This window comes from Anopheles moucheti, chromosome 2 (assembly GCF_943734755.1).
Source record: "Anopheles moucheti chromosome 2, idAnoMoucSN_F20_07, whole genome shotgun sequence".
NCBI lineage: Eukaryota > Metazoa > Arthropoda > Insecta > Diptera > Culicidae > Anopheles > Anopheles moucheti.
The window spans coordinates 2,294,098-2,321,802 of NC_069140.1; the positions used below are offsets into that span (position 1 = coordinate 2,294,098).

Sequence of the window (27,705 nt, forward strand, 5' to 3'; positions counted from 1 at the left end):
TGGATAACGAGAATTGAATGGAAAAGGCTCGACGGACTCAAGCCCCTGAAGAGCGAATGGAGGGCTGTACCAAAACGAATCAACGAGCGTAATGTGCTAAAAATCTGTTCGAATTAAATTTAATATCTGGAACATTTACGTTTCCGTCGGTGATTTATTAGAACTTGCTTCGTAATAAACTGGGGAAAATGAAACGGCACGCAGGAAATATCGAAACACACCAACTGCAGTTTTCCTTGGAGAGGAAACCATCCTATTGTTTGTAGTCGATCTTTTACGGTTTCGTGAAAATGGATGATTGAATGGTTCATAAACTTTTGGCTTTTGTGGCTCGTGTGGAAGTATCGTTTGGGGAGCTTTTAGGGCTAAATCAGAACCACGGTTTCTTGATGCGTTCAATCTTCTCATCATACGTAACTTTCAATGGGATAAATAATCAACATGTTATTTGCAATATACCATTTAATATTGCTTACGTTGCTCAACTTTGCTTAATTTAGTAACTAATTTTCTTTGCGAATGAATTGAATTTAAATCGCATATTAAGGATACAGAATTGATCGAAGAGAATATGACGGGAATATAATATATAGCTGGTATTGTTTGCTGTTTCTGATGAATACGTGCTGACAACTAGCCCAGCGAACGTGCTAAGATAAAAATGAGAACGTGAGGTTGGCTAAACGAGAATCGTCCATTGCCTGAGCAACGAAACCTTGCAAGACAACGTATGAAAATAAAGGATGTAAATTGAGTATAATTTCGTTAACGTTTGAAGAAGACTGTATCAAATGTATTGTACAAGGAATGATTGGTATGGATTGATTAGGATTTTCTGATTGATGAATATTATTGTTCCTCGTTTTTACACTCATGTTTACCAGATAGGATTAGGTCCACTACCTTCAGTGTACTCGATCGAATGCCGAATCGAAAGGCCATATTTATAGCTAATAAATAATTCATTTCTGGCATAAAAACCTATTTATAACAACGTGTTTCTAGTCGTTTGCATGACACTTACCTAAGTGTAATTAATCCTTGCTATAGTACCTACATATCATTAATCAACATTTTGCGCAAACCCAGATTCAGAAATGAACTTAAAAAAACTTGTTTAATTTTGCAAAAAATATGCCACCACATGCAATCGCGTTCCTGTCTGCTACCTCCGTTATTAATTGCTACAAATGTTATTCCCTTTGTACAACATCTTGTCTTACGGTCGGAAAATTAGCATCATATAACATCGCCTGTACAATACAATGGATCTACACTTCGTTCGTCGGTTCGAAAGAGTTGCAACTATTTAAAAGCATCCTCATGTCCTCATCACACTCGTCACCTATTCCATGGCGACGCATAACAAACGATCCACCCACGGCCGCCGTTTACTATTTACAGCGCAAACCCAATTTAAAAGCGATATTGCGTACCCCAGCGGGAAGGAAGCGAGACCAAGGAGGCACTGTACAAACGCAAAGCGCTTCCATAGCCCGATCGGTCGCCTATTTATCAAGATCAGTTGTCATCGCGTAAATAGTTAAGTTAATCATTTCTTTTGCGCTCTTTTGTGTTCCGTCTTGTCTGGCCGGTCGCACCCTTGATGATTATATTAGTGACCGATGAGGCGGCTGAATTCTTTGAAAAATGTAAATTAAAAATCAAGAAAAGGTGGGAAAAGGAGCACGGTTTGGCATTCCTTCCCTACCTTCTCGATACAGCACCAGTATGGGTCGTTATACATTTTTTTATCGCTTTCCCGCATATATCCGCTCGTTAAAATGTGGCTCCATTTTATAGCCACCGTTGTTGGTCGGGTATCGATGCGCCTTTGTGTCTGCACGAATTCAATAGACCGCGATCAGTACCAGCTCATAATTCATGTATCATTCCTTTCAGTGATTCGATCCGTGGGCTAGTTGGAATTAAATTAAAAATCGATTTTTTTAATCGCCTTTTGACCATAATATGTTGGCAACAGTTTTACTGGCTTGGGGCTGGCTTGTTGCTAGCAACATTTAAAAAAAGAACATCTTCATGTTCGTTAATACCAGCGATACAAATCGGATTGGATCGCTTCTTATCATCTTAGAAGCGATGTGAAAGAGAAGAAAATACTTTTTTGGGAGGGTTTGATTTAAAATTTATGAAAATATATAAAAATGTACCGAAGGATGGGTGACTTAATCGTTATCCATCGCATTTTCCCACACACCCTTTTCGTGTAACTAACCCACCGAAGAACGGAGGAACAATAGAAAACAATTTTCAACACCAAAATATGCCAATTTTGAAACCGAAAACGCTCACCATCATCGTCGGATAATTTTGAGCCTACGTATCAAACACCTGGACCTGGAGGCACCAGAAATAGAAGGTTCCAGCCGCAACCCACAGGACGTCGAACGGCGAAACGTTGAGATTCTATTCCATTGATATCCCGACGAGATGCGAACGAACATTCTCATATGAATAATGATAAACATAATAGCAATAATAACGGCAACATGAAGCCCAATCTCTCGCCCATGCCCGGAAAAAGGCCCCGAAATCGTCTTGCTTCACACAATCGAATCATAAAAAAATGAACACTGACCAGGCGGCGGCCGGCAGTGCGGCAGAGTTAGAAATGTAAATGAGATTTTGTATTAACAGATATTTTGAACCATTAATCAAACTCTCAATTTACTTCTGGTTGGTGCTGCTGCTGCTGCTGCTGCTTCTGCTGGTTTGCCGTCATCATTTGCCAGAAGACATTTCATTTTCATTTTTGTGCACACGGCTTTCGATACTTCTATTTCTCAATTTATGCATCGCACCCCGGTTCCAGCTCGGCTGGCGCGGCTGACGATTCCGACCGGCTTAAGGATCGTAAATTGTTTTTTATTGTGTTTCGCTTTTTTCCCTTCTTTCTGGCTGCTCCAAACGCACCCAAGGAGCGGTTGAAGCTGGAAAGAATTTTGATATTCGATTTGCTTCTTAATATTGGCCGAGGATTGAACAATACCAAGCACCGAAACAACATTTTTAACCAAATCATCTGAAAACGGATTTTCCAAATGTTTCGTCGTCGGGAGATCAGGCGAGAGTTTTCAAGAAAATTAATAAACCCTTCCTTTTTGTTATAACAAGCTGTATGGCTTTCTCCACGCTATGTGTGCATACATTCGAATCGAACACAAACCACCGTACGTTGGTTCCTCTTTTTCTAAAAAGGGAGCATGATGGCTGCAAAAGGTGTAAAATATTCAATCTACCCAATGTAACAGAGCCACGGCCTCCAGCCCTGGGCTCGGTGAAACACACGGACAGGCCAACGCAGTCGACTTGCGTGCGTGTACCCATACCCTCCCGCCTGTATAACTTATGAAAGCCGTCAGGAAAAATTAGTTTCTCAATATTAATAGACTTGTTATACATTCACACCCTTCCCGCTGTGAGCTGTTCGGCGGGAGGGAGCCCATGCCGAACCGTTTTGGAGGAAAACAGAATTATCGATCGATCGAAAGGAAACGACGCAAACGAGTCGAACGAATCCCGACCCCCGACTCCGAAGCACCGGAACGGATCGCGCGCGCCATTGTGTCTTGGGATAGTAACTTCATCATCATCATCATCGTCGTCGTCATCGTCTTGGGTAACAGGGGGCAGTACTGCTAGCTGCTCTCACACTACCGGGACCAGGGAGACGGAAACGGTGGCCATATAATATGATCTCATGATCTCATGCTGATCATCAAAAAGCTCGGGATCGGCGGACCCTGAAGCGGATTCGCGGGGGCTGCGGCAAATGAAGACGTTAGTGAAGGTGTGAAGAAAACAAAAATCGGGAGAAAATTGATAAATCTCGACCGCGCAGGGAGCGGCAGAGGCGTTTGGAAGGCGGACAGCTATGGGTGTACACGAAGGACCAGGCAAAGGCAAAGCAGTAGGAGGAAAAAAATAAAGTCATCATCCTATCGTTTGGAATTAGCACCGTTAGGTAATGGATAGGAGCAATTGGAAAATAGGCTTAACGCCTTGAAGAGGTTTAAGAAAATAAAATAACCTCTTGCCCTCTTGCCGCTTGTGGCCGTGCGGTCCCACACCACATCTTGCAGGGCTGCCAGAGATCTGGAATTGGCCAGATTTTCTCACACAAATCTTTGCAGCGAAGCGCATCGCCCGTTGTCATAACAATATGAGGCACTTCACGAGCAACAACAGGCGAATGGAGCGATTCGCACAGCGAAGTCACAATGCACAACCAATGGAGATTAATTCTCGATTCATGCACTACAAAAAGGGATGTAATTGAGCATAGCTGTGAGATTATGTATTGTGTCGCTTTGTTTGTTGATATTAATAATCGCAAATCTACACCATTGTAGCACCAACAGCAATAATAGCACTGAAAACAACTGTACGTAATACATTTCAGCGAAATCTTCAATTTCTCCTACGTAAATTTCGATTTTTGACTAGATTCTACTAGATCCTTCCTGAACTGAGGTGTAGAATGTAAATCCTGAGCTCTAAGAAAGGGATGTCCATTTTTATTATCACGTGTGAGTAGAAGATCATCTATTCCAACCACATCGCGCAGTTTTAGTTTGGTAACCTAAAACAGGATGCTACATTAGCTTATTACAACACAAAGATCCATCTTCTCAAGAATCTTGAAGCTACATTACTAAAAGAACAGCTTCACATCAAGGCTCTTCCAGACCATTGTGAGCCTTAATATAAGATAGTATAGGATAGTTGAATAGGCCAGATATTTGTGAATTTCCCACAACTCTATAGTCGGGATCGGGATCTGAACCTACGATAGTAGAACTCAGGACCTTTATTGCCCACGTCAAACGACCCGAATGATTTGGCAGCACTTACCCCACATACTACCTGGCCGATTAATCATCCTGATGGATGAATCCTTACCAACTACCCGAAGGCCTCTCACACCCATCATCGACATTCATCCGGGCAAGGACCAACTCACACGAGTAGTTAAACTAAAAACTACCAAGGGGATCATCACACGTCCGATCACTAAAATTCACTAAATCACTAAATCGCTAAAAATCACTAAATGCCTTTCACCAGTAGCCGCGGACCCGAACAACACGTGCTAACGACTTTGTTTTTTTTTTGTTATGACATTTTGTCATAAGGGGGGAGGACGTTTACGCGCAACAACACAGCAGCCAGGTAGTTGACAATTGGCGATCGGTTTCGTCAAGTTTCGTCAACTGTCGGAAAGTGAGTGCCAGGGGCACTCAAAGAAAGTTATAAATACGGGTGCAAATAAATCCGAAATCCACAAATCCTTTCACACTTTGCAAACTTAAGAGGAATTCGTCGAAACATCATAACAACATCATAACACCCTGAGCAGGTGCAGAAGCAAAATAATTACTGTTTCCGTTCCACCCAAGAACGGTTTGCATGCGTAAAGAGTTGCCGGCGGGTTTTGCGAAAGTGCGTATCCATATACCGCTAAACCAGACGTCAAACAGAATTGGACACTCGCTGCCAGAGACTAACAAAGGCCGTCCACCCAACAAGTTCCAGAGCGTCTTACTGTGTCTCAGGAATGGTCGCGATTCCTTGCGGGAATCCTGCTCAAAATGGGTCGTAAATTTACGCGCATACGTCAATATCATCCCACCTTCAGTTAGTAAGCAAGCGGTATGATAACTTACGAAAGCACGTTGCCACAAACGGGAGGAGGGGGAACTTAAGGCCCTGAAAACCCAACTTCACGAAAGGGCGTAACGCAAATTTTGTTCGTTCGACCGTTGGTAGCTGGACGAAGCTTAGTTGTCTGCAGCATCGTAAAATTACTCCGCGTGGATCGAAAGTACATCTCCGGAGCAGCGTTGGCCTTGTTCTTGATAACTCAACTCCACGTTGCCATAGCTTCCTCGTGTTATTTTTACGCCATCTCTTCGTTCGGTTTGGCTCTTTAGAAACACCCAATCACCCTCCGTGGAGTTGGTTTCTTGTGTGCGCACCGGTTTCGTAGACACCTTCCAATTTATCCCCGAGGTGTTAGGCGAAGCTGGGTATGTGTGTGACTAATGAGATGTTTCAGTTCGCTCAACTGGGCGAACTCGGGGTTCAAAAATCGAAACTTTTTCGGCCACATTCGGGTTTCCATTTGGGTATAGAAAATTGATTAAAATTAATTACCTTTGCGGGTACCGTTCTTGGGCAAAGGCGAGAACCTGCCTTGCCTCGCAGGCGCACGTTCTCTCCGGTGGTTCGGCTGGCACACTGAAAGCCCGTTGAGATTTGGGAATGAGCGTGAAGCTAATGATTTTTTACTCGCTTCCAGCCTCTTTGGCGCAGTCACTCTACAGCGCTTTTTTCTTTCGGTTTTGCTAATCGAGACCGAATCCGAAGCCTTAACAACTTAATTTTGAAGAACGGCTTCAACGAGCCAAATAAGGCATAGTAGGGCTATTTCTTTCCCTTCCAGCAAACGCCTTACACCGTACAATGGCTGCCCACAACTGTTGCTAAATAGTTTTGCTGAGTTATAATAATGTTGTGTGAAGGTTATTACTCTGCCCACTGTAGCCTCGGTCTCCCGTCCACCTTGGACCTTCGTCATCCCAGAACTCCACACGGCCGAAACGAGGCTAGTTTTTAATCACATCGCCCTGGTTGGAGCATTTCTTTCGAAGGGTTTCCACTACGCAGTGTAGAGTGCCCATGTACGTCTCCCCGACTAGCAGATGCCCTTTTCGGCACCTTTCGGAAGATGGAATCTGTGGCTCGAGTTTTTCTTGCCTTTTGCACCGTTCCCTTCCGAGCACACTGGAGATCGGGATCGATACATGAACGTCGGAAATATGCTGCATATTTGTAGCCTGCGGGTGGAAACTGTTACCACCGCACCGACGTACCCACCGTGACCGCTCGCGCCGGTGTTCATTAATTAAAACACTTAATAAATCATTTTCGAACTCGATTTAAAGTTGTAACCGATTTCTGACACCGTGTGCGCATCCCTTCCGGCGGGCTGGGTAATGCGAAACAAGCCATATACGTGCAATTTATCCTCATCTTTCGAGCATCCTTCATGTTCGCACTCCCTTTTGGCCGAAGTGGAGTGTGATGCGAAGAAAACAGGCGCTGTATGACGAAGTTTGTCCCTTCTGCTGCACCGGGATGTGCTGTATCCCCGGAGGGTGGGAATCGTACCCATAGTTTCACGTATCTGCACTCGGAAAAGGACCATGCAAATGTTTTTAGTTTTTACAGCCAAAAGAATGGTGTTGTCCGTTGCGGTGTACGCTTTCATAAGTTTATGACAAACGTGTCCCATAGGATGTTTAATGGGGAGTTTGAATTCATCGCCACATTAACGGAGAGGTTAAATCAGTTTAAATAACTTGCATCTTTACAGCTGTATCTTCACCAACAATCGAAACAGTTCTCCCTTCCAAAGTTGAATTGATCTATTCTTCCTGATTCCAATGGATCTCTCTTCATCCGATGTGAATACTATCGTCTCATCGGGTGTCCCGCCAATCAAAATATTACTGTTCCCATATTAATAAAAGCCAACTCCCGTCCCAAATTATGGCAAGATAAAACTGTCAACCGAACGCATCCTACGCACGGCCGGACAGAGCGCATTGACAAACGTCCGATAATCACAACATCGCCAGATGTGCGGTGACGAATCGGGAACCATTTTGAGGTTATATCGCTGTACCCTCGAATCACAGTTTAATGCCACGTTCAGCATCAGTGTCTATCTTTTGATTACCGTTGTGCTGATTCCTACGTTTGAGATAACGCATTTATTTTTGGCCTGGTGGTGCCTTGGTGTAATTGTGGTGCATAAAAATTACATCAACAATAGTGCGAAGGAGGATACACCAGCCGTAACATCTGCCGTAAAATATTGGAGCATAAATCGATTCGGTTCCGGTCTATGCTATTCTCATAAAACATGTGAATAATTCATCAGAAACCACCAGGACCATACAGGATAATGAGCCAAATAGGAAATTTAACTAAGTCTTAACCAGCTTAAGATATCCAATCGGAGAGAGGCATAAAGTATTCTTGTTTTACTGTATTTTCCATTGTTTTACTCTTCCGTAGCATAATGCTAATGCATTCTAACAAATTTACAAGCAAAACTTAATCTCTGAATGATTTCACTTAAACATTCCCGACTACCTCAATTGACCTCAATTATCGACTAATTCCAACCATTTTACCATTTGTTTTCTTTGAAACTATGCGGGCCAATTACGTTGATTCCCTACCACCCGAGTCCTGTAAATTGGACACTTTTCCATCACATAGAATTAGATACACAGAACGTGTAACACACTCGTACAGAGCTCGCCATACTATTCTGCCAACTCGCTCTACGGTAGGCAAGCTGGCAAAGTGTTTTGCGGTGACAATACAACACCCGCCATACCATTCGACACAGCCAGGACACGGCACTCCACTTCCCAACCCGTCAAGGCTTCGGGGTACGTCCTTGATGGCCTCTGTCAGGCCCCAAACCCCTCGAAAGAAGAATGGGCTCCGTCCGAGCGAAGGTGTAATAAATAATTCAACAAAAAACAATACGCATATCGGTGGTTCAAATTTCGAGCGTAGAACACCGTTTGCCATGTCTCCTATGGCCGGATGTAATCACCATCAATCATTCACCAGCCGGTAGACGGTCATTGAAGCCGTGCGTCCAGGACGATGCTTTCCAATTGCAGCGGACACAATTCGTTAGGCACTACACGTCGAGATGACAGTGGAATGATTTGAAGGCATTAGAAAGCCGCTACTCTATTGCCGCTCGTTAGAACATATACACACAGCGCAACGCACCGAGGACAGTTGAACGTTTGTGAAAGGGTCGGTTAAAGAGCAAAAAATCGAAAAAGCCCACTGCTCGGACGGACACGTGATTTGTAAGGTAAAGTCAACCAATTTAGAGCAACAATGGAAGTCACTCGCTTCGAGAAAATATTTGCTTCAATTAAAGGACACTTGCAAGGACACGAACCTACTCCTGCCCCCCAGGAGCGATTCCTGTGTATGACAAAGAAGAACTCGTTCCCTCCCCGTGTGAACCCACTCTTGCAGCCACTTCATCAAAGCCAAGAACAGGAAGTATTAAATTTCCTGCCTCACTTTTCCATTTTTCCATTTCCACCTAAGGACAACGCCGTGCTTCTTGCGCCTCCGTCTTTACGATCTCGATGGTCTGTCAAAAAGTGTCATAAATCAAACTGCTGTCAGCATGTTCGGCGGAAGAACGGTCTATCAAGAGCGCACCGTCACCGAAAGTGTCGTGAATCTATTTTCCTGTTATGGAAGAGTAAAAGCGGAGACATCTTACCATTGCATGTTGCACGAAAATGATTCGCGAGAACGTAGAACTACTTGACTGTTGAAGATTGTTTGCTAAATAGTTAAACACTATCATGTGTCGTATACGTTTGTGTCAACGGAACATTTCCTTCTTAAATGCACTCGAAACGGCTTCAGGCATCGAGTGGATTGAAAGGCATTTTCTCGTGGAATGAAGATTACATTTCCTCTCCTTTCTGCGGTGGCTCATTTACTCCCGTTCTTTTCCCTCGGCATCCATTGCGCATAGGGCATCGAAAACCATGTTAATCAGCACCTCTATTTACCCATCCAGTTCATGTGAATTGGTGGTGAAAATCGAATCGACCTGCTGTGGCGAATTACGCTAACTAATTCGAAGGTTACAGTTAGCTTGTTTCAGATCCTCTCAATACCGTTTGGAAATTACAACAAACAAACAAAAAACATGCTGATTTCCACGGCCAACAACCTTCTGGTGGTGGAAAAAAACACTTACACCGTTAGGAAAATTGCATACAAATCCTTAGCTGTTTTACACTCGCGCGATCAGTGATCGTGCGTCATAAGCTACCGTTTCTGTGGCGTTCTACGAGAATAACCTCTCAGTGTGTGACCTCGGTACCTCGGTGAAGTTGGCAAACTGCGCTCCATTCAATCCCTTCCGGAAGTTCAATGCCAGCAGCAACAGCAGCAATCAGCATCAATTCTGAAGCTTTCCTTCGCCGCGTCGTCTGTCGTTAGCTCGTTGCTAGTGGGACACTCCGGGAGGTCGTCCGATTACTTTTCCCAACATCCACAGCTTCCGACGGTGTTTGACACTAACTAGCCCGCCTAATGAAGCAGCGCGGTTAGCAAAGGCGCATCAGTTGCAACATTTTTGTCTGCCACTTTCCACGCAGCGGGAAGAAAATTGCAAACCGATTCAGGTGGGGAGAGCACATCGTGAGAGTTTGTTTTGATTGATGAGCTTCTTTATTGAACTTGAAGTGGAAAATTAAAGAACAAATAATACAAGATGATTAACACTTTGATAAACGTATGATTTTCCGTCCGTTCGGAGGACTTGAATGTTATAAAACAAACATACTTTTTGCTAAATCTCTTTTACCCAATTCGCTTTAAAACAAACAGAATAGCTCATGTCATCAGCAATTTTAATCATATTCGAGTGGTGGGCACCATACCAATTAGGCAGTGTGTTTCGATTACCCTTATCAATTGCAACACGGATAGTAATGAAATGTTGGTCGAAAGTATTCTTGGAAAATAAATTACTCTCGAATCATCGTCTAAGAACATGCTCGACTCCATCATAACGAATATGAATTGGCTTTTTTCGATAGCGCATTTAAATGCCACAAAAAACCTCTTTCAAAGAGCAAAATTTTGGATGAAAAATTCCTGGAACTTTCTTTTTTTCTGCTACTCGGTGACGAAACAATGAAGAATTTTTCACTGATATGGAATGTGTAAACCGTGCCGTGCTTCTAACGGAGCTCACCAAGGAATGCCCTCAAATCGCATGCGGGAAGAACTTGTGGGATTTCTGATGCCAAGGAAAAACTTTTTGTCTCAGAATATGTAACTAATTTTCAATGTCTTGACGATAATTTAAAGATACTGCATGAGATTCCTCATATCTAAACATCATCATGACAATGATGTTTCCTTTCGATTATATAATATGGCGTATATAAGGCAAATTCTATTATTCAATTTCAATTAATATTAAACAATTATCCAATGAATGATCATGAAAATAAATTACATCCAACGATTAACGACTAAAACACTTCGTTCGTTCGATAAAATCGTTATAAGCGTGTAGACTGCAGTTGTTGCTCAGAAGTATATCGGAAGTACTACCAAGTTTCCCGTATTCCTACAGTAAATAAAATCAAAGTAAGTGTTAATGTTAGCGATAAAACTATTTGATTTGCTTCTATCGCTCTTTATCAATATGCAAACCGATTCTCACCATCGGCTACGGAAGCAGCGGAAGTGCAGTTTTAATATACAAATACTACTCCCGCACTGTAATTCAAGTAACGTTTTGAATATTTCATCCGCATAACATCTGCAAGCGATAAGGGTGCGTAGTTTGTATTTTTACCCTTTTTGCTATTTTTAAACCTGTTTGATATTCCGACGATAATATTCATGACGTCAGACTAGAGCTGTGTTAGCCTATGCACAACGCTGTGCCCGATCAACATTACACTTTACTTTACTTTCTTATTATTGATCCTTGAAACATGTTTGTTAAAGAAACAAGTCCCCCATCCCATATGACCCACTAAACACACAAAATGGTGTTTCCTTTGGTGTTGCTCATCTTTAGCAGAAAAAAAGGAAATTAAATAAACAATCGTCATAAAAATTATTTTTTCCTTGTCGGCCCCTTTTGATGAAGTCGTTGCTCATTTCGCTAACCATACAGTAAAGCTTTCGTAAAAGGAAATTTTAGACGCTTCCGTTTGAGTTTTTCAGGGTTATGTGAAAAAAAGGAAAACATTAGGGGGAAACATAAGAAAAAACACGAAACAAACTAGCTAGCAGATCGTTATTTGTTGATCAAAAACTATAAAACATCTCTTCTCTTCCGTTGCAACCATCTGACCGGACAGTTGTAAATGGCTAACGAAATGGCGAAAACATGCTTACAACAACCATTTTCCGTTCACGCTTGTTTGCGTTCCCTTTAGTGGCGACTTGTAATATTTATATTAAAATTCGATTCGATCGAGGATTAACAGTGCAAGGTGCGCTTGTAACCTGCACCAGCAGCAGTTAACAGTCGGCAGGGGGAACGTTTCCAAGTGTCCAACAACTGCTAATGGGCTTTGCATAATGAAAACCCATCCCGTGCGACGAAATTCGGTACATAAATTCTTTCCCTAAGTGAGGAACAAACCGTTCCTGGGCGGAAAGAAATAAAACACAAACCCCGTAAAGAAAATACACGCGCGATCAGTGTGTCCGCACGGACAGGGATACGCTTTAAAAAGTAACTTCAATGAAGGGAATAACAAGAAGCGTGAAACCTGCGTACCTTTTTGCTTTTCCCGGCATTCGGCTTGCCGGTGTCTCGCGATGAACAAATTGAGCCATCACCACACTACGCGAGGTGCAAAGTTCTTCTTTTGTGGCCGGTGTCCTGTGCGCCAAGTACCAAGGGTGGAACTTCCTACGCTACGGGAACATAAAAACAAATCATAAGTCAAGTGTTGCACACGTTAATCCTTACCTTTCCGGGCATTCCAAGCACACTGTTCTCATGGCACGATCTATGCTCATGTTTTTTTTCTTTTACCCTCCTCGATATCCTTTCGCATATCAGACCGTTTTTCATTTGGCGGAGAGTGAAATAAGAGAAGAAAAGCACCGAAAATCACCCCGAAACCCAGCGGCAGGCCAGTTCCGGACCAAATAATTAATGGCCGCTGGTTGAGCTAATACGTATATTTACTGTTCGTAAAGGCTCGACATGAGCTACGGACAGGTTCTCCTTTTTTTCATCTCTCGCTCACTTTACTTTCAGAGGTCATTTTCCCAGTTTTTTTATTTACTGACATCCTTCACACCGTTTAGGATCGAGTGGAAGAATTTAGGGATGAATTCATTTCTACAACCGTCCGTCCCTTCACCTCGATCGCGTACGCGACAGCAAACATTAAAAAATATCCTTCTTCTTCCTACCTTTACAACAGCAAAAACAGATTTTTCATGTATTCCTCAAAAGAAGTGCATTTTTATTATTCATTAGGCGTAATATATCTACTCACCTTGACCCTGTTCTTTTCCATGCTCTGTCTTCCCCATTCCAGGTGTGGTTTCAAAACCGAAGGGCCAAGTGGAGGAAAAAGGAACACACGAAAAAAGGCCCCGGCAGACCCGCGCACAACGCCCATCCGCAGTCCTGTTCCGGTGAACCGATCCCGCCAAGCGAACTACGAGCGCGAGAAAAGTAAGATCACTGGCAACGCTTGAGTTTTTATTTTCCGGAGTTCATCACAATCGCACACGGGAGACAAATTCTACTAAAACCAATAGTTGAAACACTCAAACTGCAAACATAATAACATTAAATCCACCTCACATTCTGCACAGATTAATGGTGGCATTATTTCCGGCAGCTTCAATACAGTCCGCGTAACTAGGGATGGTGGAAGACGAGCAGTGCATTGTTGGGTTTATGCTTCACAAACAGCATAATAATTTGTCACTGCAATCGGTGCCGTTTTCCTGTTCTTTATGGTGGACATATTCGTCCTCTCCTTTTGGTCCTCCGGTAACACGTAATTGCGAATTCGGGGTATTTCTGCATTCCCAATTCCAGTTGGACATTTGGTCAATTTCCACACACGTATTGACTGTGTGAAATTTATTGTACACCTCACAGGCTTACTAAATTGCCAATCCGCCCAACCCGGTCTAGGTGACGGTGTTTGCATCCAACCGGCTTAAAATACCACACTCTAAAGCGATAACACACTAGTTGTCCCCGCAGTGAAGAGTAGTTTTAATTCGTGATAGGTTTTGCTCCGTTTTTGCCCGCTAATGGTGAGTAGCTGCACAAATTCAAAAATATGTGATTGCACACGAATAAAAATAATGCCTTTTATGCCGATTGCATGCACGTTTTTCTATTAGCCGTAGGCTACGCCTTCCCGTTCATGTGTGCCACTGTGACACAAATAAAAGGAATTGCACAAATCCTTCGCATTTACAGTTGAATTATTTGACTGCGCAATGACCAAGAGAAAACTTTTTAAAGAGTTCATATTAACAGAGGTGTCTTTAAACAAGTGCTTTCAATCCCGTTTAGAATAGCTTTTAAAGCGACCGAAAACAGTTCACTTTCGGATCTTCAACTCAGTTGATAATGGCGGCTTCCAAAGTCATATTAGGCCGACGCCGTATTCACTAATGAGACTCGTTTAACTCGCAAACTCACCACAATATACCCGCCAGCATAGAAAACATCATTACGAGTTCGGTGGTTTTCGTCTTTTCCAATTGGTTGTCGTTTGGAAACGACCCCGCCAGGCACCAGACACCTCGGACAAAACAGATGTGTCTTGCGTGTACAAATTGAAGCGCACTTTCCGAGCAAACACGGAAGCCCCGAACTGATGACAGAAACTGGAGCCATTTTTCTTTACCTCCCCCGACACCCGTTGTTCAGTGGTCGGGATGGGTGGGTGGGGAAACTTCATTCACCCTCGAGGAAAACCCCGAATCGCTCAAAATGGCGCAAGGGTTTTCCATTTTTGTTTATGGTTTTGCGTTTGACCCGGCGGCAATTGACCATCGTGCAATGGGAGCTAATGGTTACCCTTCGAAGTCGCGTGGCAGGTGGTACCCGATGGAATCGGCATGGAATAATTTGAACTGCTAGATGAAAAAGGGATTGCGTCGGATTTTAATTAGTGTATGTAATCAAATTTAAATTGCTCGCTCGTAGCGAGAGAAGCGGCCAACCGGTGACCATAAATTGGCCACTCGAAGCTATGCGAGATACACGTTCAAAAGTGAAAAGTAACAGCCGTTTCGATACATTTTGCGGTATTACAAGCTTCTCGTTTGCTTAGAATAGTTATATAGGCCTTATAAAAATGTTAGAAAAAAGGTTGAAGAAAGCATCTCACTTGTGCTTAAAGCAATAAAAAGAAGATGCTGGTTATTTCTTCAATTATACACACAAACTAAAATATGCAGACGGAATCACAAAATGAGAAGAATTTAAAATAAATTTGACCAGACGGCTGGTAGGCAAACAACCACTGTGGCAATCGCGAGCTCAGAAAATGCACAGTAGCGCCATCTGTCGCTCCAGGGGTGAGCAACATTTCTTAGCCGATTTCGAACAAATGGTGCAGACATTTGTAATGAAACAATTTTTTAACTGTGACACGATTAATTTAGCAGAGCGGCCTGGCCGTTCTTCGTAAATAACAAAAAACACGATTAATTTCAGTAAACACAATTCTGTTCGCACAAAAGATACCAAAGCTAACAACGATCTCTACATCTACTTTTTCAGAGCTCGCCGTCGAAAGAAGATTGCAAAGGCACTCGAGCGACAGGCCCGGAAACTACGTGCCAAGGGCATCACGGTCGATCTGGAAGCGCTCAAGGCCGAGTATCTGTCCCAGCATCGCAACAACTCCGGCAGTGACTCGGAGGATGACGATGACAACGATAACGACGATGAGGACCCTATCGATGTGGTCGGTGGAGCGGAATCGGGCGACGAACCGGAGGATTGTTCGATGCAGCGCCGGGAAAGTGTCGATGGCGATGCACTAGATGAAACGGGCAGTGACACCCCGCGCAATAGCATAAGGCCCAACCCATTTAGCATAGAATCGCTTCTGTACAACACGTGAAACCGCCGGTAACCGAACGATGTGGTGAATCCGTCTAGGTACCGGTCGTGTATCACTTCTTCTCACCAACAACCGACCCGAAAGTCGGAAAAGTAAAGTCTGTTCCTAAATCAATAGCCAGCGAAAGTCAGAACCCAGCTGCCCAGTGAAATGCAATTTTGTCCTTCTTATCCTTTGGTCCCGAAAGTATCCAGCCAGTAGGTAGATCCAATATTGCACAACGAATCCTTCATCCCTGGTCCACATCCTCAAAGCACGCATATGCGCGTATGCATTATTTATTTTAATTAATATTTTAATTGTAATTATTGTTTAACGAAACTAGTTCAAAGATGTGTCCCCCGGCACACGGCACGCTCCTGAAGCCTGAGCCTTTGATTTCACTGGCAACAATTGTAGGAAACACTGTGTGAGTCGCTCACACTCTTCCTGTCACTCGTTCGTGAACGATGCATTTCAATAAGCCTCCATGCATCTACCAAGTGTGGAATGGCGCTAGTTAAAGTAAAAAGAGTGGTACAGGCAGCGATAAGGAACGAAACATATAAAACCAATAATAAGTTAAGAACAGTACTGCATGGCAAGGCGGCAAAACCGGTCCTAATTTTACTTGTCCAACTGCGAGCCCTTTCATTTAAAAGAAGGCTTACAAAACCAGGAATAGAGTTATCTGCTACAAATATAAGCAAACAAAAAATATCGTCCCATTCTCTAATAAATCCGCAAAAAAGAAACACTCGCAGCGTAAAATTGGAAAGCGACAGGACAATGTGTACAGTAAACTTGGACAAGTTTTTGTTTTTCGGAACAAAACGGACCCGAATTGGCAAGCCGCTGGAACCCTCTTATCACGATATCAGGAAAGGACAATGTATATAGCATCCAACAACAATAAGAGGCCTATAAGTATAAATATATATAAAGTAAAGACATGCTAATACAAGAAAAGCCCATAAGTTTCGCATCGACTAGAAGACAATGCCAGAATATATCAGCCCTGCTGCGAAGTGTGTTGCGGTGGGTCAAGCACTAAATTGCATAAAATATCATCCCGTAACCATGTTGGCAGCAATTCGTACCGATGCAATACTGGAGGAGGCTCAACGAGTTGCACAAACATAAACAAAATTATCCAGCATAAGAATCGTTATTTTATCAAACAACAACAAAAAAAACACTGCTACGCCAATGCAGGCATCAGTTGAAATTGAGAGTCTAATGCGAAACGCAAACCACGAGTAGGAGATTCAGTTCCAGGGGAAGTTTTGTACACTGACGGCAAACTTCAATACCACAGATCGCAGAACGCAGATGCAAACAGTCCCTATAAGCTATATCGATACGTAGCACCATTTGTAAAGTAATGAACAGGCGAACCCCGGGAAGATGATAAACTTATAAATGCATATGAAACATGCAAGCAAACAAAACATGTTCTATTGAAAAGGAAAGAAAGGTAAAGAAAAACGTCAAGAGGATAACACAATGCAGCAAAAGAGATTGTACTATGTATTTAACGAAAAGAAGTGTAAATTATTCGTTTGTTTTCATTTAAAGCTACCATCTAAATAGTTTACCTTTTGTTAATATTTTGTAAAGCTTTCATTTGGTGATCGAACATAAGATTCTTGATTTTTTCCATATGTTTAGCAACAACCATGCTTGCTTCACATGTCTAAGCCGCGCAACAAACTAACAAATAACAATTCCCCAGAATGGAGTTGAATAGTGGCGAAGTTGTGTACGTTACTGAGTTCAGGGTGATTTTAATACGTTTTTTATGTTTTGTTCTGCAGCGTACTCCAAAAATGTGATTCCTTTTTAAAAATAAATCAATTAAAAATAACATACTATGCATTGCTGCTTGCTCTTCTATGCCTGCGAATGATGAAGGTTGAAAGAAAGGAACTAAAAAAGAGATTATCGAGGAATTTTATTAGAATTGCTTTTGGAAAGTTTTCCAATTGCAGGTGCATGATCCTTCGAGAAAATGTCATTTTCCAAACGACTTTTCTGACTCCATTTAACATATCGCTCCTTTGTGCAGAACTTTGATTGGTTCAATCGAAGGTGTCACAAATGAGTTGTAAAAAAACTCAATCTGATGCAGAAATAGGCTCGTGACATGCAAACGCATGTGCTTCCACAAAGCTCATACGGTAATCTACAAGAATAACACGGAATAGTTCGTGTTATGCTAAGGGTAAGGATGAGTTTGATTATAAAACCATACCCAACCATTTTTTTTTTTACAGTGAAATTGGGGAAATTTCTTCGGTTGCTCACTTCATGTTGCTAATACTAACGACCAATACGATTAACCCTGTGCATACATGCTCCAACCATCACCCAAAAACATGAACACGTGAAAAGACATCATAACAACTTCCGATAACTAATTGTTGATACCTAGCACTTAGTGGAGTGGTTCCATCTGGCTCTTCCTGGCTCCCCAAACAAACCGTGCCAAATCACGCTCAACAACTGTTCTCTTGTAAAAAAAAGGTGAAACCTCAAACAACCGTTATGCGGCTCTCAATCAACACACCAATCAAATTATGGTCGATCAGCAACGGGATTGTGGTTAGCTTAATTCATTAACCAAACTAATACCAACCGACTCCAAATACGGGGTGAGCAAACAACAACCCCCGAAATTCCAACCGGAAGTGATGCCTGCGCTTCATTTATACACAGGTTTTTTGTATGTTTGTCTGCCTAATTTTGCCACTCACTTTTTTATTACCGCTCTTTCAACATTTCTTCTACACAAACCGGCGTTGTGCAATAAAAGCATAAGAAAGATGTTCAAAGGTTTCTGCTGCGAGCAGCAACAAGCGCTGGAAAAAAAGGTGATGCTTTGGACATAAAATTTACCACAATGTTGCTCCTTCATGCTTCCCATGTGCCTGCCCGCTGTGCCCAAGAAGGATATGCAATGTGGAGTGTGCCGCAGGAAGATGGAAGATGTTACACGAAAAAAGTAGAAATATCTTTATACGTGACTAACGATCGTGCTGGGTGTCTGTGTAAAAGCGCGTGAGCAATATTTATTCTCCATGGTGTGGTGTCTGAATTTTTTCACTTTTGTCAGTTTCAAATTAAGTTGTTGTGTGTTGGGTTTTGTGGGACTATTCCATTCAAGTCTCATCACAATTATCACCCGGCGTAGGTCGTCTCATCTTCACCCCTTATGCTTACGGTTTTAAGAGAGCTCCAGCTGTCCGCTGCCCTGTTGCGGTATTCCTCAGGAATTCCTCACGGGTTAATGGTTTTATAATGAACACTTGTCCCTTTTCTACTCTATAATCGGTCGCGATGATCCGGTAACCCATTCCCTTTATTAGACTAGCTGTAATGAGGAATATTATATTTGAAAAGAACACAGTTTTGAAAAGAATCAGTTTACTAACCAAGTTTATGATCTTGTACAGATGACATATTGAGATGTGACAAATGAGTCTTACAGTGTAATATATCTGAGCAGCAATATTAGCAAAGAAGTGTCAGGAATAATTCATCTTCTTATTTAACGGCACAACAACCTCTAGAGATGAGGGCTATTTCTGTCATTTCTGCCCATTACTTTGACTTTATTTGTCCGTAGCTAGTCTAGGATATGGACAATAAGTTCAGATGGAATTTTGTGCTAGTCCTGACGTGTAAAGACCCAAACCATCACCGAACCGTCCAAAATAATTCTTACAATGTTACAATTCAAATACTTCATATAAACCACTTTTTCTCCAGATTTCTAATTCCCACTTCCAAGCCACTTGATGCTTACTAACAACTCTCAACGTAAACAAACTTCGTACAAAATGCAGAAGAGAAGCACACCGAACAACAACACATTCCAGCCATCCAGCGTAAATGAAGACATCCTCAGCTATAACGAAAAATAAAACTCCTATCCCTTAAGACCCCTTCGGGCTAATGCTCCACGGAGCAGCCTAATAAAAGACAGCAGCAACACTGCCCGAAACATAACTTATTGTTCGCGTGAAGAAAATTGGAAACAGGGAACCGGGGCTCCAAGGGCCCTGTAGCGAATCAGCGGCCGTACACCGACGGGTAGCGACAAACCCCCATCCATATCCGATCGCTTCTTCTTCTACCTGGAGCGATCCGAATAACCGTCTGCCTTCGTCTCAAATCGTCTCAAATCACCTGATCTTTGATGATTTATTATATTTAATAACAGAGCGCACGGTTCGGTGAAAATAATAAACAAGTGTAAATGAGATTGATGCCGGAGCGCGTTGAAGAACAAAACAACAAAAAAACACACAGCCCCACCCGAAAGGGGAACCGGGGAACTGAGGAGAAAGAAAAGCGGGGAAAAGATCTACCATGGTTGCGGTTTTTCCTTTGCACGTTCGCTCTCTTCAGTTCCCGCCCTTCGCACAATTGACACCCGGGCGACACGATCGCTGGCGAGTTGATTCATTTCGCTTCTCGCTGCCTTTTACCGGTCGCTTTCATTGATGTGTGTTGCGGGCTCGTTTCGGGATAAATTAAATTAAACTGCTCGGCTATGAATCTCTGCTCATTGATTATCTTCGCTTGTGTGCGTGTGTGTGAATGTATGTACCAGTCCGCAGGAATAGGAAAGGATCGCCTGACAAAATACCGAATGATCGCGAGATCGTGGGAGCTGTTCCTTTGTTACTTTGCGATGGTCCAAATGATTTTCTAATGTCTTAATCATGGACTTTAAAGCCAAAACGGATGAAACGTAGCGGGATCGGTGGTATTAGGGGGGAAAGTTTCACTTCGACATATAGGTGAAACATCGTTCGGCGGATAATCGTTGATCTTGTCAAGGAAAGTTTGACTAACGTCGTTATTAACTAAGTCGGGGCTGTCAAACCCCAATAAAGGAAGAACAAGAGAATTCTGTCGAAAACTGAGAGACTATTCGTGCATATTTGATGAATTTTCGAGGTTTCTAAGGATCACTAAGAATTACTTTCTCTCTGAAGCATTGAAGTTACTTATTTTTTACAAAGTTGGGTCTTTATAGGGGTACTAGCTTCGAAAGGTTGGTATTAGTGATATTTTCACATTTAATTTCTGCTAAAAATAGTACTGTTTTAAGTTCAACTGGAACACTATTGAAGTAGGAACTATGATGCAAAGTGCATACAGGAGAACATTAAGTGTATCATGGCTGAGGTGGAGGAATAGGTTCATAGGGTTTATGTTATGATTATTTTAAGCAATAACAACGATACTTTCCAATTGTATGTTTGACATCTCTGAATGTGATGAACAATTAATTACACCCTTTAAAATTCAAACTACCCTTATGGTTTCTATCACAACTTACACTCTCTTTTCAAATCCAAACAAAACTTTATGAAAATCTCTACAAAAATCCATACACCCTTTGCATTAGTACAACACTCCCCAAAGATCCAAAGAACAGCATCCGGTCTGATCATACAACATACTGCTCGAATCGAGTAACAATGCTGCCCCACTGATGGTTCTGATCTCATAGCCAAGCGAAATTCTGTTCCTCCACAATCAACCAACTCTGCACTTTTAGCAAAGGTCAGCCGTTTACGATACAGTGTGTCGCAGTGGACTGCGTACAATGGTTTTTGGACAACATTACCTCAAATAGTATTCAATTTCATTAATCCATGGATAGAATGAGTTGCGTTGTCTACCGGTACTGCAATTTGCTCTTGTTTTGAAACTACCCCTTACTAATTAGGAGCTCCAGTGGGAACACTCTCGTGCAACTCACTGTATGAGAGTGTGTATGTCAATCTAACGCTAATACTCTCTACCAGCACGATTCAACTGTTTGAAACAACGTACATCCCAAACAAGACGTGCGCTTATGCTTCAAACACTGGGGGTCTCCTCCAACCACCCTGCATTGTATCACCCTGTGCCCACCCCTATGCCCGTGCCACATGAGAGAAGCGAGTGCGCGTAATCAAGCGAGTGAGATCGTAGTGCTTCGCCATTGCCATGTGCATACATGCATCAATGTGTGTAGCGTTCAAATGCGCCAGAGTGGTGCTCTGACGCATTCTCGCGTTCTCGCGGAGACTGCATCGCCCGTATCTAGTACACTCGGGCCATGGACAAGATACAGATGCATTAGAATAGTCGCGGACTCGCCCTGCCGATCGTTACTGCTCTGTGTGTTGCATGAATCGGTGTTGTGTAACTGCGTAGAACAGTGATCGTCATCTCCAGTGATACAGTTTGCCAGTTTTCGGTGGTGCTGAATCGGATCGCAACATCTGCTATCGTTCGATGGTTAGAATATTCTGCAACAACCCTAAAGACCGCTTGCCCGAAAAGCATCGTTCTAAGTGAGGCAAATTAGTTTGTTTGCTATTTTTAGCCCCGATCCGCGCCACTCAAACATTTGCAATCGTGACAAATTGAACTAACGCTCGGGTACGGGTTGCTGAAGTGTGTTTGCGTTCTGCAGGGCCAACAAAACGGTTCGTTTCTTGCTTATCAGTGAGCGTCGGGACCCGATAAGGGCAAGTGCTGTAGTGCAACAGAAGGGCAACCCATCAGTTCTTCGGCTGGTGTAATAGTGATTAGAAAGACGATTCTCTGTTGCGCAGCAGCAGCAACCGTAACGGAAGGAAGGCACCGTACACATGGTCTGTATGGAATCTCTTCAGCATGCACGCTCACGATCGTGGAAGAAGAAGCACACACAAGAGAAAAAAACAGACAGCTAAGGCCGCGACGCAACAGCGACTCATCTGTTTAAATATCTTCCTGTGCTGGGTTGTGTGATCAAGCGCTAGAGCTTGCAGATCATGCTTACCACCGTCGACGGCGACGTAACAAAACACCGCAAACGACTGCAAGGGCAGAGCGGACCAGCGGTGACACACGTGACTGCCGTCAATTGAACGTCTGGTTAGCCTTCGCGCGTTAGTTTGCGTTCTTAGCGTTGGAGAGACGGTGATCTTGTAGGGGTTAGATCTCCACAACTCGGGCCGCTAGACCGAGACCGCGATCTTGGGAGCTGTTCTTAAAGTTGCCACACAATCGAGAACGGATGTGTGTGGATGGTATTAATTGGTAATTGTTTCTGCCTTGAGGACACGAAACATTGCAACTCTAGTGGTAGCACGAACGGCGAACTCTTGAACAGTCTCACAGCGCTCAGCGTCTTAAGGTTTGGACAACAGGCAGCTTTTGTGCGCTATTTCAACCCGTTGTCTGTAAACAATCTAACCCCTCGAACTGACATTTTCAAGCGTTAAGGTACAATTCAAATTACGACTCCTTATCTTGAACGTTGTCACATTCCATCAGCTGACGAGGGCCACCGTCCGCGTACGGTTCTTTCTCTCCGGATATCGTACGCATGCGCTTCAAATGTCATCCGTACGCCACCAGAGACATAACACCGACCGAACCGATATCCGAGACGGGAAAAAGTGCGTAAATAAGTCGATTTCCAGCTCGTAAACCGTGCTGAGGGTGGCATTTTTTTCGACTGCCAGTACTATTGGTTCCCAATCGAGCACGACAAAAGCGTTTGATTCTCACAATGGTACGAGTTGCTGTTGCGCGCCGCGGTGTACACCCCCCATACACTTGTGCCCTTCTTCGGCCAAGCCGCATTATCTAACAGCATTCCGGATTTTGCTTCATTCCAGGACAACTTCCCGATTTCTCGCCAGCATGGAAGTACCCTCCATGGTACGACGCTCCGGGGGCAAACTCATAGTGCGGCAGGTGGTCAGTGGTGAGCAGCTGGTAGTATTGAACGAAAGCATCAAAACCGAGCAACACCCAGAACACCAAACCCAACCCGAGCACTCGCCACTTATCGATGGTGATAGCCAGGGTTCCGATAACGCCACTGTTTCGTCGGGCGATATTGAACCCCTCGCACACAACCGAAAGCAGCAGCTATTGCCACAGTGTAAAATAAAGAGAAACTACTCGTGTCGCAGCTGCAACTACTTCACCCATAATCCCAGAAGCTATCTCACGCATCTACGTGACAAACACGGCGAGAAGATTAGTGTGAACGAGTGTAAAAGATGTCTGTACGCGTCGCGACACCACCAGAAGCTGGCACGTCACATGAGAATGGTACACGGTGTTGTCGCGGACTCTAACAAAACGAATGTGTCCGGAACTCGTGATAGGAAATTGATAGAAAAGCAGCGTCCCAAACAGCAGAGCAGTGTTGGGGATTCTTGCTCCTCTGAGACGCTCGAGACGAAAATTTTGGATGCGCTCGGTAACGTATACGCACAGCAACTTGTTGCATCTCTGTTGAGTAACATTGAACCGTTTTGGAGTTCGTCCATACCTGGTAAGTTGTCTACTCCTCAAGCATCAATAAGCCTATTTTTTTAATAATTCACATAATTCTCTTGACAGTAACAAACACTGATATAATAAAACCAGCTATCAAGTCCGAAATGGATGACATACAAAATGTTTTAAAAACTCCCGACAAGGTAATACCAAAGCGAATGAAAAGTGCTATATATCGATGCTAATTTAGCAATCCATTCGTTCTACAACTCAATCCAGGACAGGGAAATGGAGAAAAACACCCGTAAGTCATCGGAAGACAATGAAACCACGCCGAGAAAGCGTGCCCGACCGATCCCAAACCTGATTCCGTTGGCTCCATCCACTCCAGTTCCAACCAGGCCGGAAAAGGAACTGCTTAAGCCAGTGCCGATGTCTATGCTGATGCCGCCGGATGCTGCCTCGAAGCCATCCGACACACCTACATCACCTGCGCGCTTATCGTCACCACAGACAAAATGTACATTTTGTGAGCTCAGCTTCGAGTCTACGATGGATCTAGCGAACCATATCGCAGCATCACATAAGGAAGATCTTATCACTTCCCTGCTGCAGAAATCGTTCGACGAATCGAACCAAAACATTTTCCCCCAAAGTGACGCTGATAGTGCATCGAACGAGATGTGGAAAAGTCTGCTTGAAGTGAACATGTTCAGCACGGAGCCTTCCCCTAGACCGGGTAGCGAGTCGGATGGAAAATCCCTATCGAACGCGGCGAAGGAAGATGATGAGGTGGAAATACTGGAAAACAAATCGGAAACGTATTGTGGAGTTGAGACGGCCCCAGGGTATGGTGAGGTGACGAGCAAGCTGAGCTCCACCGATCCAAACGGCACGGGTTTGATGAAAAAGGTGTTCAAATGTCCCCACTGTTCGTTCTGGGCCTCGACCGCTTCCCGCTTTCACGTGCACATTGTGGGCCATCTCAACAAGAAACCGTTCGAATGTTCGCTGTGCTCGTACCGGTCCAACTGGCGATGGGACATAACGAAGCACATCCGCCTGAAGACGATCCGCGATCCGAGTCACAAGAATGCCGGTGTGCTGATGAATGATGAAACGGGCCGAAGAAACTACACCAAATACAACAAATACATTACGCTCATGCAAATTACCGACCACAGCACGAAGGAATCGACGAGCTATGCGAAATCTTTCGTCGAGAGCAGCATGTCGGATTTAATGACAGCCTACAACGCGTATAATATTGATTTGAAAGCGTTGGCCAACATACCGGAATTCAATCTTTTAATGGAGGATAAGCAAATGCACGATGATACGGGCGTCGGAATGAAGATGGATGACAACGGGCACTTTAAGTGTCAATACTGCGATCATAGGTAATAAAGGATCCAATCTTTGGAAGGCACACATTACTAACCTCCACCTCCATTTTAGAACAACAACCAAGGATGAGCTCGTGCAACACATAACAAACGCCCACACGGGAACAAACACTTCACTGCAGCAGCTGGAGGAGGCAATGGAGCAGGATGGCCACTGCATCACGGCAGCCCAACAGCCCAAACCCAGTAGTACGGCGAATAATATTTCTACACCCTCCAGTACACCAACGCCTCCGGCTTCGTCCGGCATTTGTAGCCTTAGTAAAAGTGCAGCTAACACTAGCAACGATAGTCCTACTAATGGAACACTACTAACTGCTAGCGGTGCTGGAGATAAAACGAACCCGCCGGAACCCGGTGGCGATAGAGCTGGCGAAGGTGAAGGTAGCTCGCAAAGAATGGCGATGCCCACTACCTGGCGCCATAACGCACCATACCGTTGTGGCCATTGCCATCAGGTTTCTAACTGGAAACATGTCATTCAGGTATAAATTGGAGTTTGTATTGCGGAATGTCTTTTGGTTCCTGCTGTAGATTAGATGATGAGGGCTGGTTAATGGGATTGTAAAAGCGGTTGACGAATCAACATGGAGCTACCAATATCTATCTCTTCTATTCTCTTACTACCTTTAAAACCGTTTGATGTTTGTAGTCTAACATGAGCTACAGTTGTAAAGAACAAAGAGTTTAATTTCAACTGGAGTAATAATTCCATCCAAGAAAATTGCCGTAATGCAATCCTCCACTTTCATCTTTGCAGAGACATTGTCGGCTGAAACACAACGGGCACGTTTTTATTGAGCATGTCAACGCGGAAAAGGACGACCCCTCCGACAGTGATAATCAGTTGCAGCGGAATAACAAACAGAACCAACATTCCGTGTACGTGATTGAGGATGTGCTCCACCACCAAGCAACCGTGCCGTCGGATCAAACGCGAAAATCGATCGAAGCTCTAGTGGTCTCCTCCATTCCTCCACCACTAGCGCCCTTCAGCATGGATGACGTAGGCTGTCCGGCAAACACACTGGAGCCGATCGTGGAAATCCTCGACAAAGATCCGGCAGATATGATCAACTTCAACGGTAGCATTCTGTCTTCCACAGTGCTAGTAGACAGTGGAACTGTGGCTCCAGCAGTGCCTAGCGAGCAGCTAGAATGTATCTCGTGTCAATTTCGGGCAGAAACGGTAGAACAACTAACCGAACATTTGGAACAGCACATGAGCGGCAGTCAAACTGGAGCATCCGGTAGTTACGATCCGTCGGGATTGATCGATCCCGTCCCAACGACAATGTACTACTGTCCCCGCTGTCCAGCTAGATTCTTCCACGAAAACCACATTTTGGAGCACGAAGCGAAGCATGCGGCTGGCACCGAAGGCAAGTCGTGCTCGTTTTGCTCCTACACCACCACGGACGATGATGAGCGGGGTCGCCACGAGGAGGTCCATTCGCCTGCCTACAATATAAACACCGACAACTTGCAGATCTTTCTCGCCGAAAGTAAAGAATATCCCAAACCACAGTTGACCCTCAAGGAAAGCAATGGCGATCAATTGTTTTATGTGGAGATGCCAGGTGAAACTAACGCAAATCACTCACCGGAAGTCACGACCACCAGAAGGAGAAAGAAATCTAAGCCCCGTTTACGAACACCCGAGTCGGCGAACGGGGACAATGAGCAGCTGAGTTCCATCTTTCTGTGCGAGTACTGCGACCAGACGTTCGACGTGGAGTCGGATTTGAACACCCACGTAAGGACACACTTTTCCTCCATACTGTCCCCGCAAGGTGTATCGTACTACACCTCGCTCAGCAACACACTCGACAAGGAGAAGAAGCTTGAGCTGATCGTATCGGGGTCCCAATCGACAATGGCACTGCACTACGTGTACGATAACGCGCGCAAGAAGGACTGGAACGTGTACTCCAAGGCGGAAAGTGTTTTGTTGAAATTTTGAGTGCAACTCCTGGTTTGTTTCGACTTTGTTGAATCTTTTATCGTTTAGCTTAGCGCGGTAGAATTAGGCATGTTCTAAGAACGTTGGCCCTTTCGTTCGAGTTGGTGGTAAAGAACTAATTTCATTTGACAGTTAATCACGTGACCATAGGTTATGTAGCTTTAGAGCGATCTAGTGTGAGAAATAAAAGTAATCATTGTTATGCCATTATGTAGCTTTGTTGTTCTTGCCCCCTTATTCTGCCTGTGGCAGCAATGTTTTGTTAATTTATTAGAGGGAAACGCATTTGATGCAGATCGAAGACACAGGATATCCTGATCCTATC

The 27,705-nt window shown here is 43.8% G+C and overlaps 2 protein-coding genes across 4 annotated transcripts in view; both read left to right on the forward strand.

Annotated features, from left to right (window-relative positions):
* The window catches only part of LOC128309987 (homeobox protein unc-4-like), a 57,634-nt gene extending 41,891 nt beyond the window's left edge, over positions 1-15,743 (forward strand). The window contains exons 4-5 of the mRNA XM_053046513.1: positions 13,179-13,318; positions 15,398-15,743. Coding sequence (XP_052902473.1) covers positions 13,179-13,318; positions 15,398-15,743 — 486 coding nt within the window. The remainder of the gene's footprint in view (positions 1-13,178; positions 13,319-15,397) is intronic.
* A 6,249-nt stretch (positions 15,744-21,992) lies between these two features.
* On the forward strand, positions 21,993-27,581 carry LOC128309986 (uncharacterized). 3 transcript variants are annotated; one of them, XM_053046509.1, is made up of 6 exons: positions 21,993-22,384; positions 23,399-24,066; positions 24,135-24,214; positions 24,291-25,411; positions 25,470-25,902; positions 26,178-27,581. In XM_053046509.1, the coding sequence occupies exons 2-6, from the start codon at positions 23,424-23,426 to the stop codon at positions 27,378-27,380; spliced, it is 3,480 nt and encodes a 1,159-aa protein (XP_052902469.1). In that variant the 5' UTR covers positions 21,993-22,384; positions 23,399-23,423; the 3' UTR covers positions 27,381-27,581. The 3 variants fall into 3 exon arrangements, with proteins under 3 accessions (XP_052902469.1, XP_052902470.1, XP_052902472.1); XM_053046510.1 differs by having other exon boundaries at positions 22,002-22,025; XM_053046512.1 differs by lacking the exon at positions 21,993-22,384 and adding an exon at positions 22,858-23,292.
* The last annotated feature ends 124 nt before the right edge of the window (positions 27,582-27,705 follow it).

Bases quoted from the DNA above. Each gene is read 5' to 3' on its own strand.
- LOC128309986 (XM_053046509.1), top strand. From the start codon at position 23,424: ATGGAAGTACCCTCCATGGTACGACGCTCCGGGGGCAAACTCATAGTG. The intron at 24,067-24,134 runs GTAAGTTGTCTA...TTCTCTTGACAG, and splicing joins TTGGAGTTCGTCCATACCTG to TAACAAACACTGATATAATA. The intron at 25,903-26,177 runs GTATAAATTGGA...TCATCTTTGCAG, and splicing joins ACTGGAAACATGTCATTCAG to AGACATTGTCGGCTGAAACA.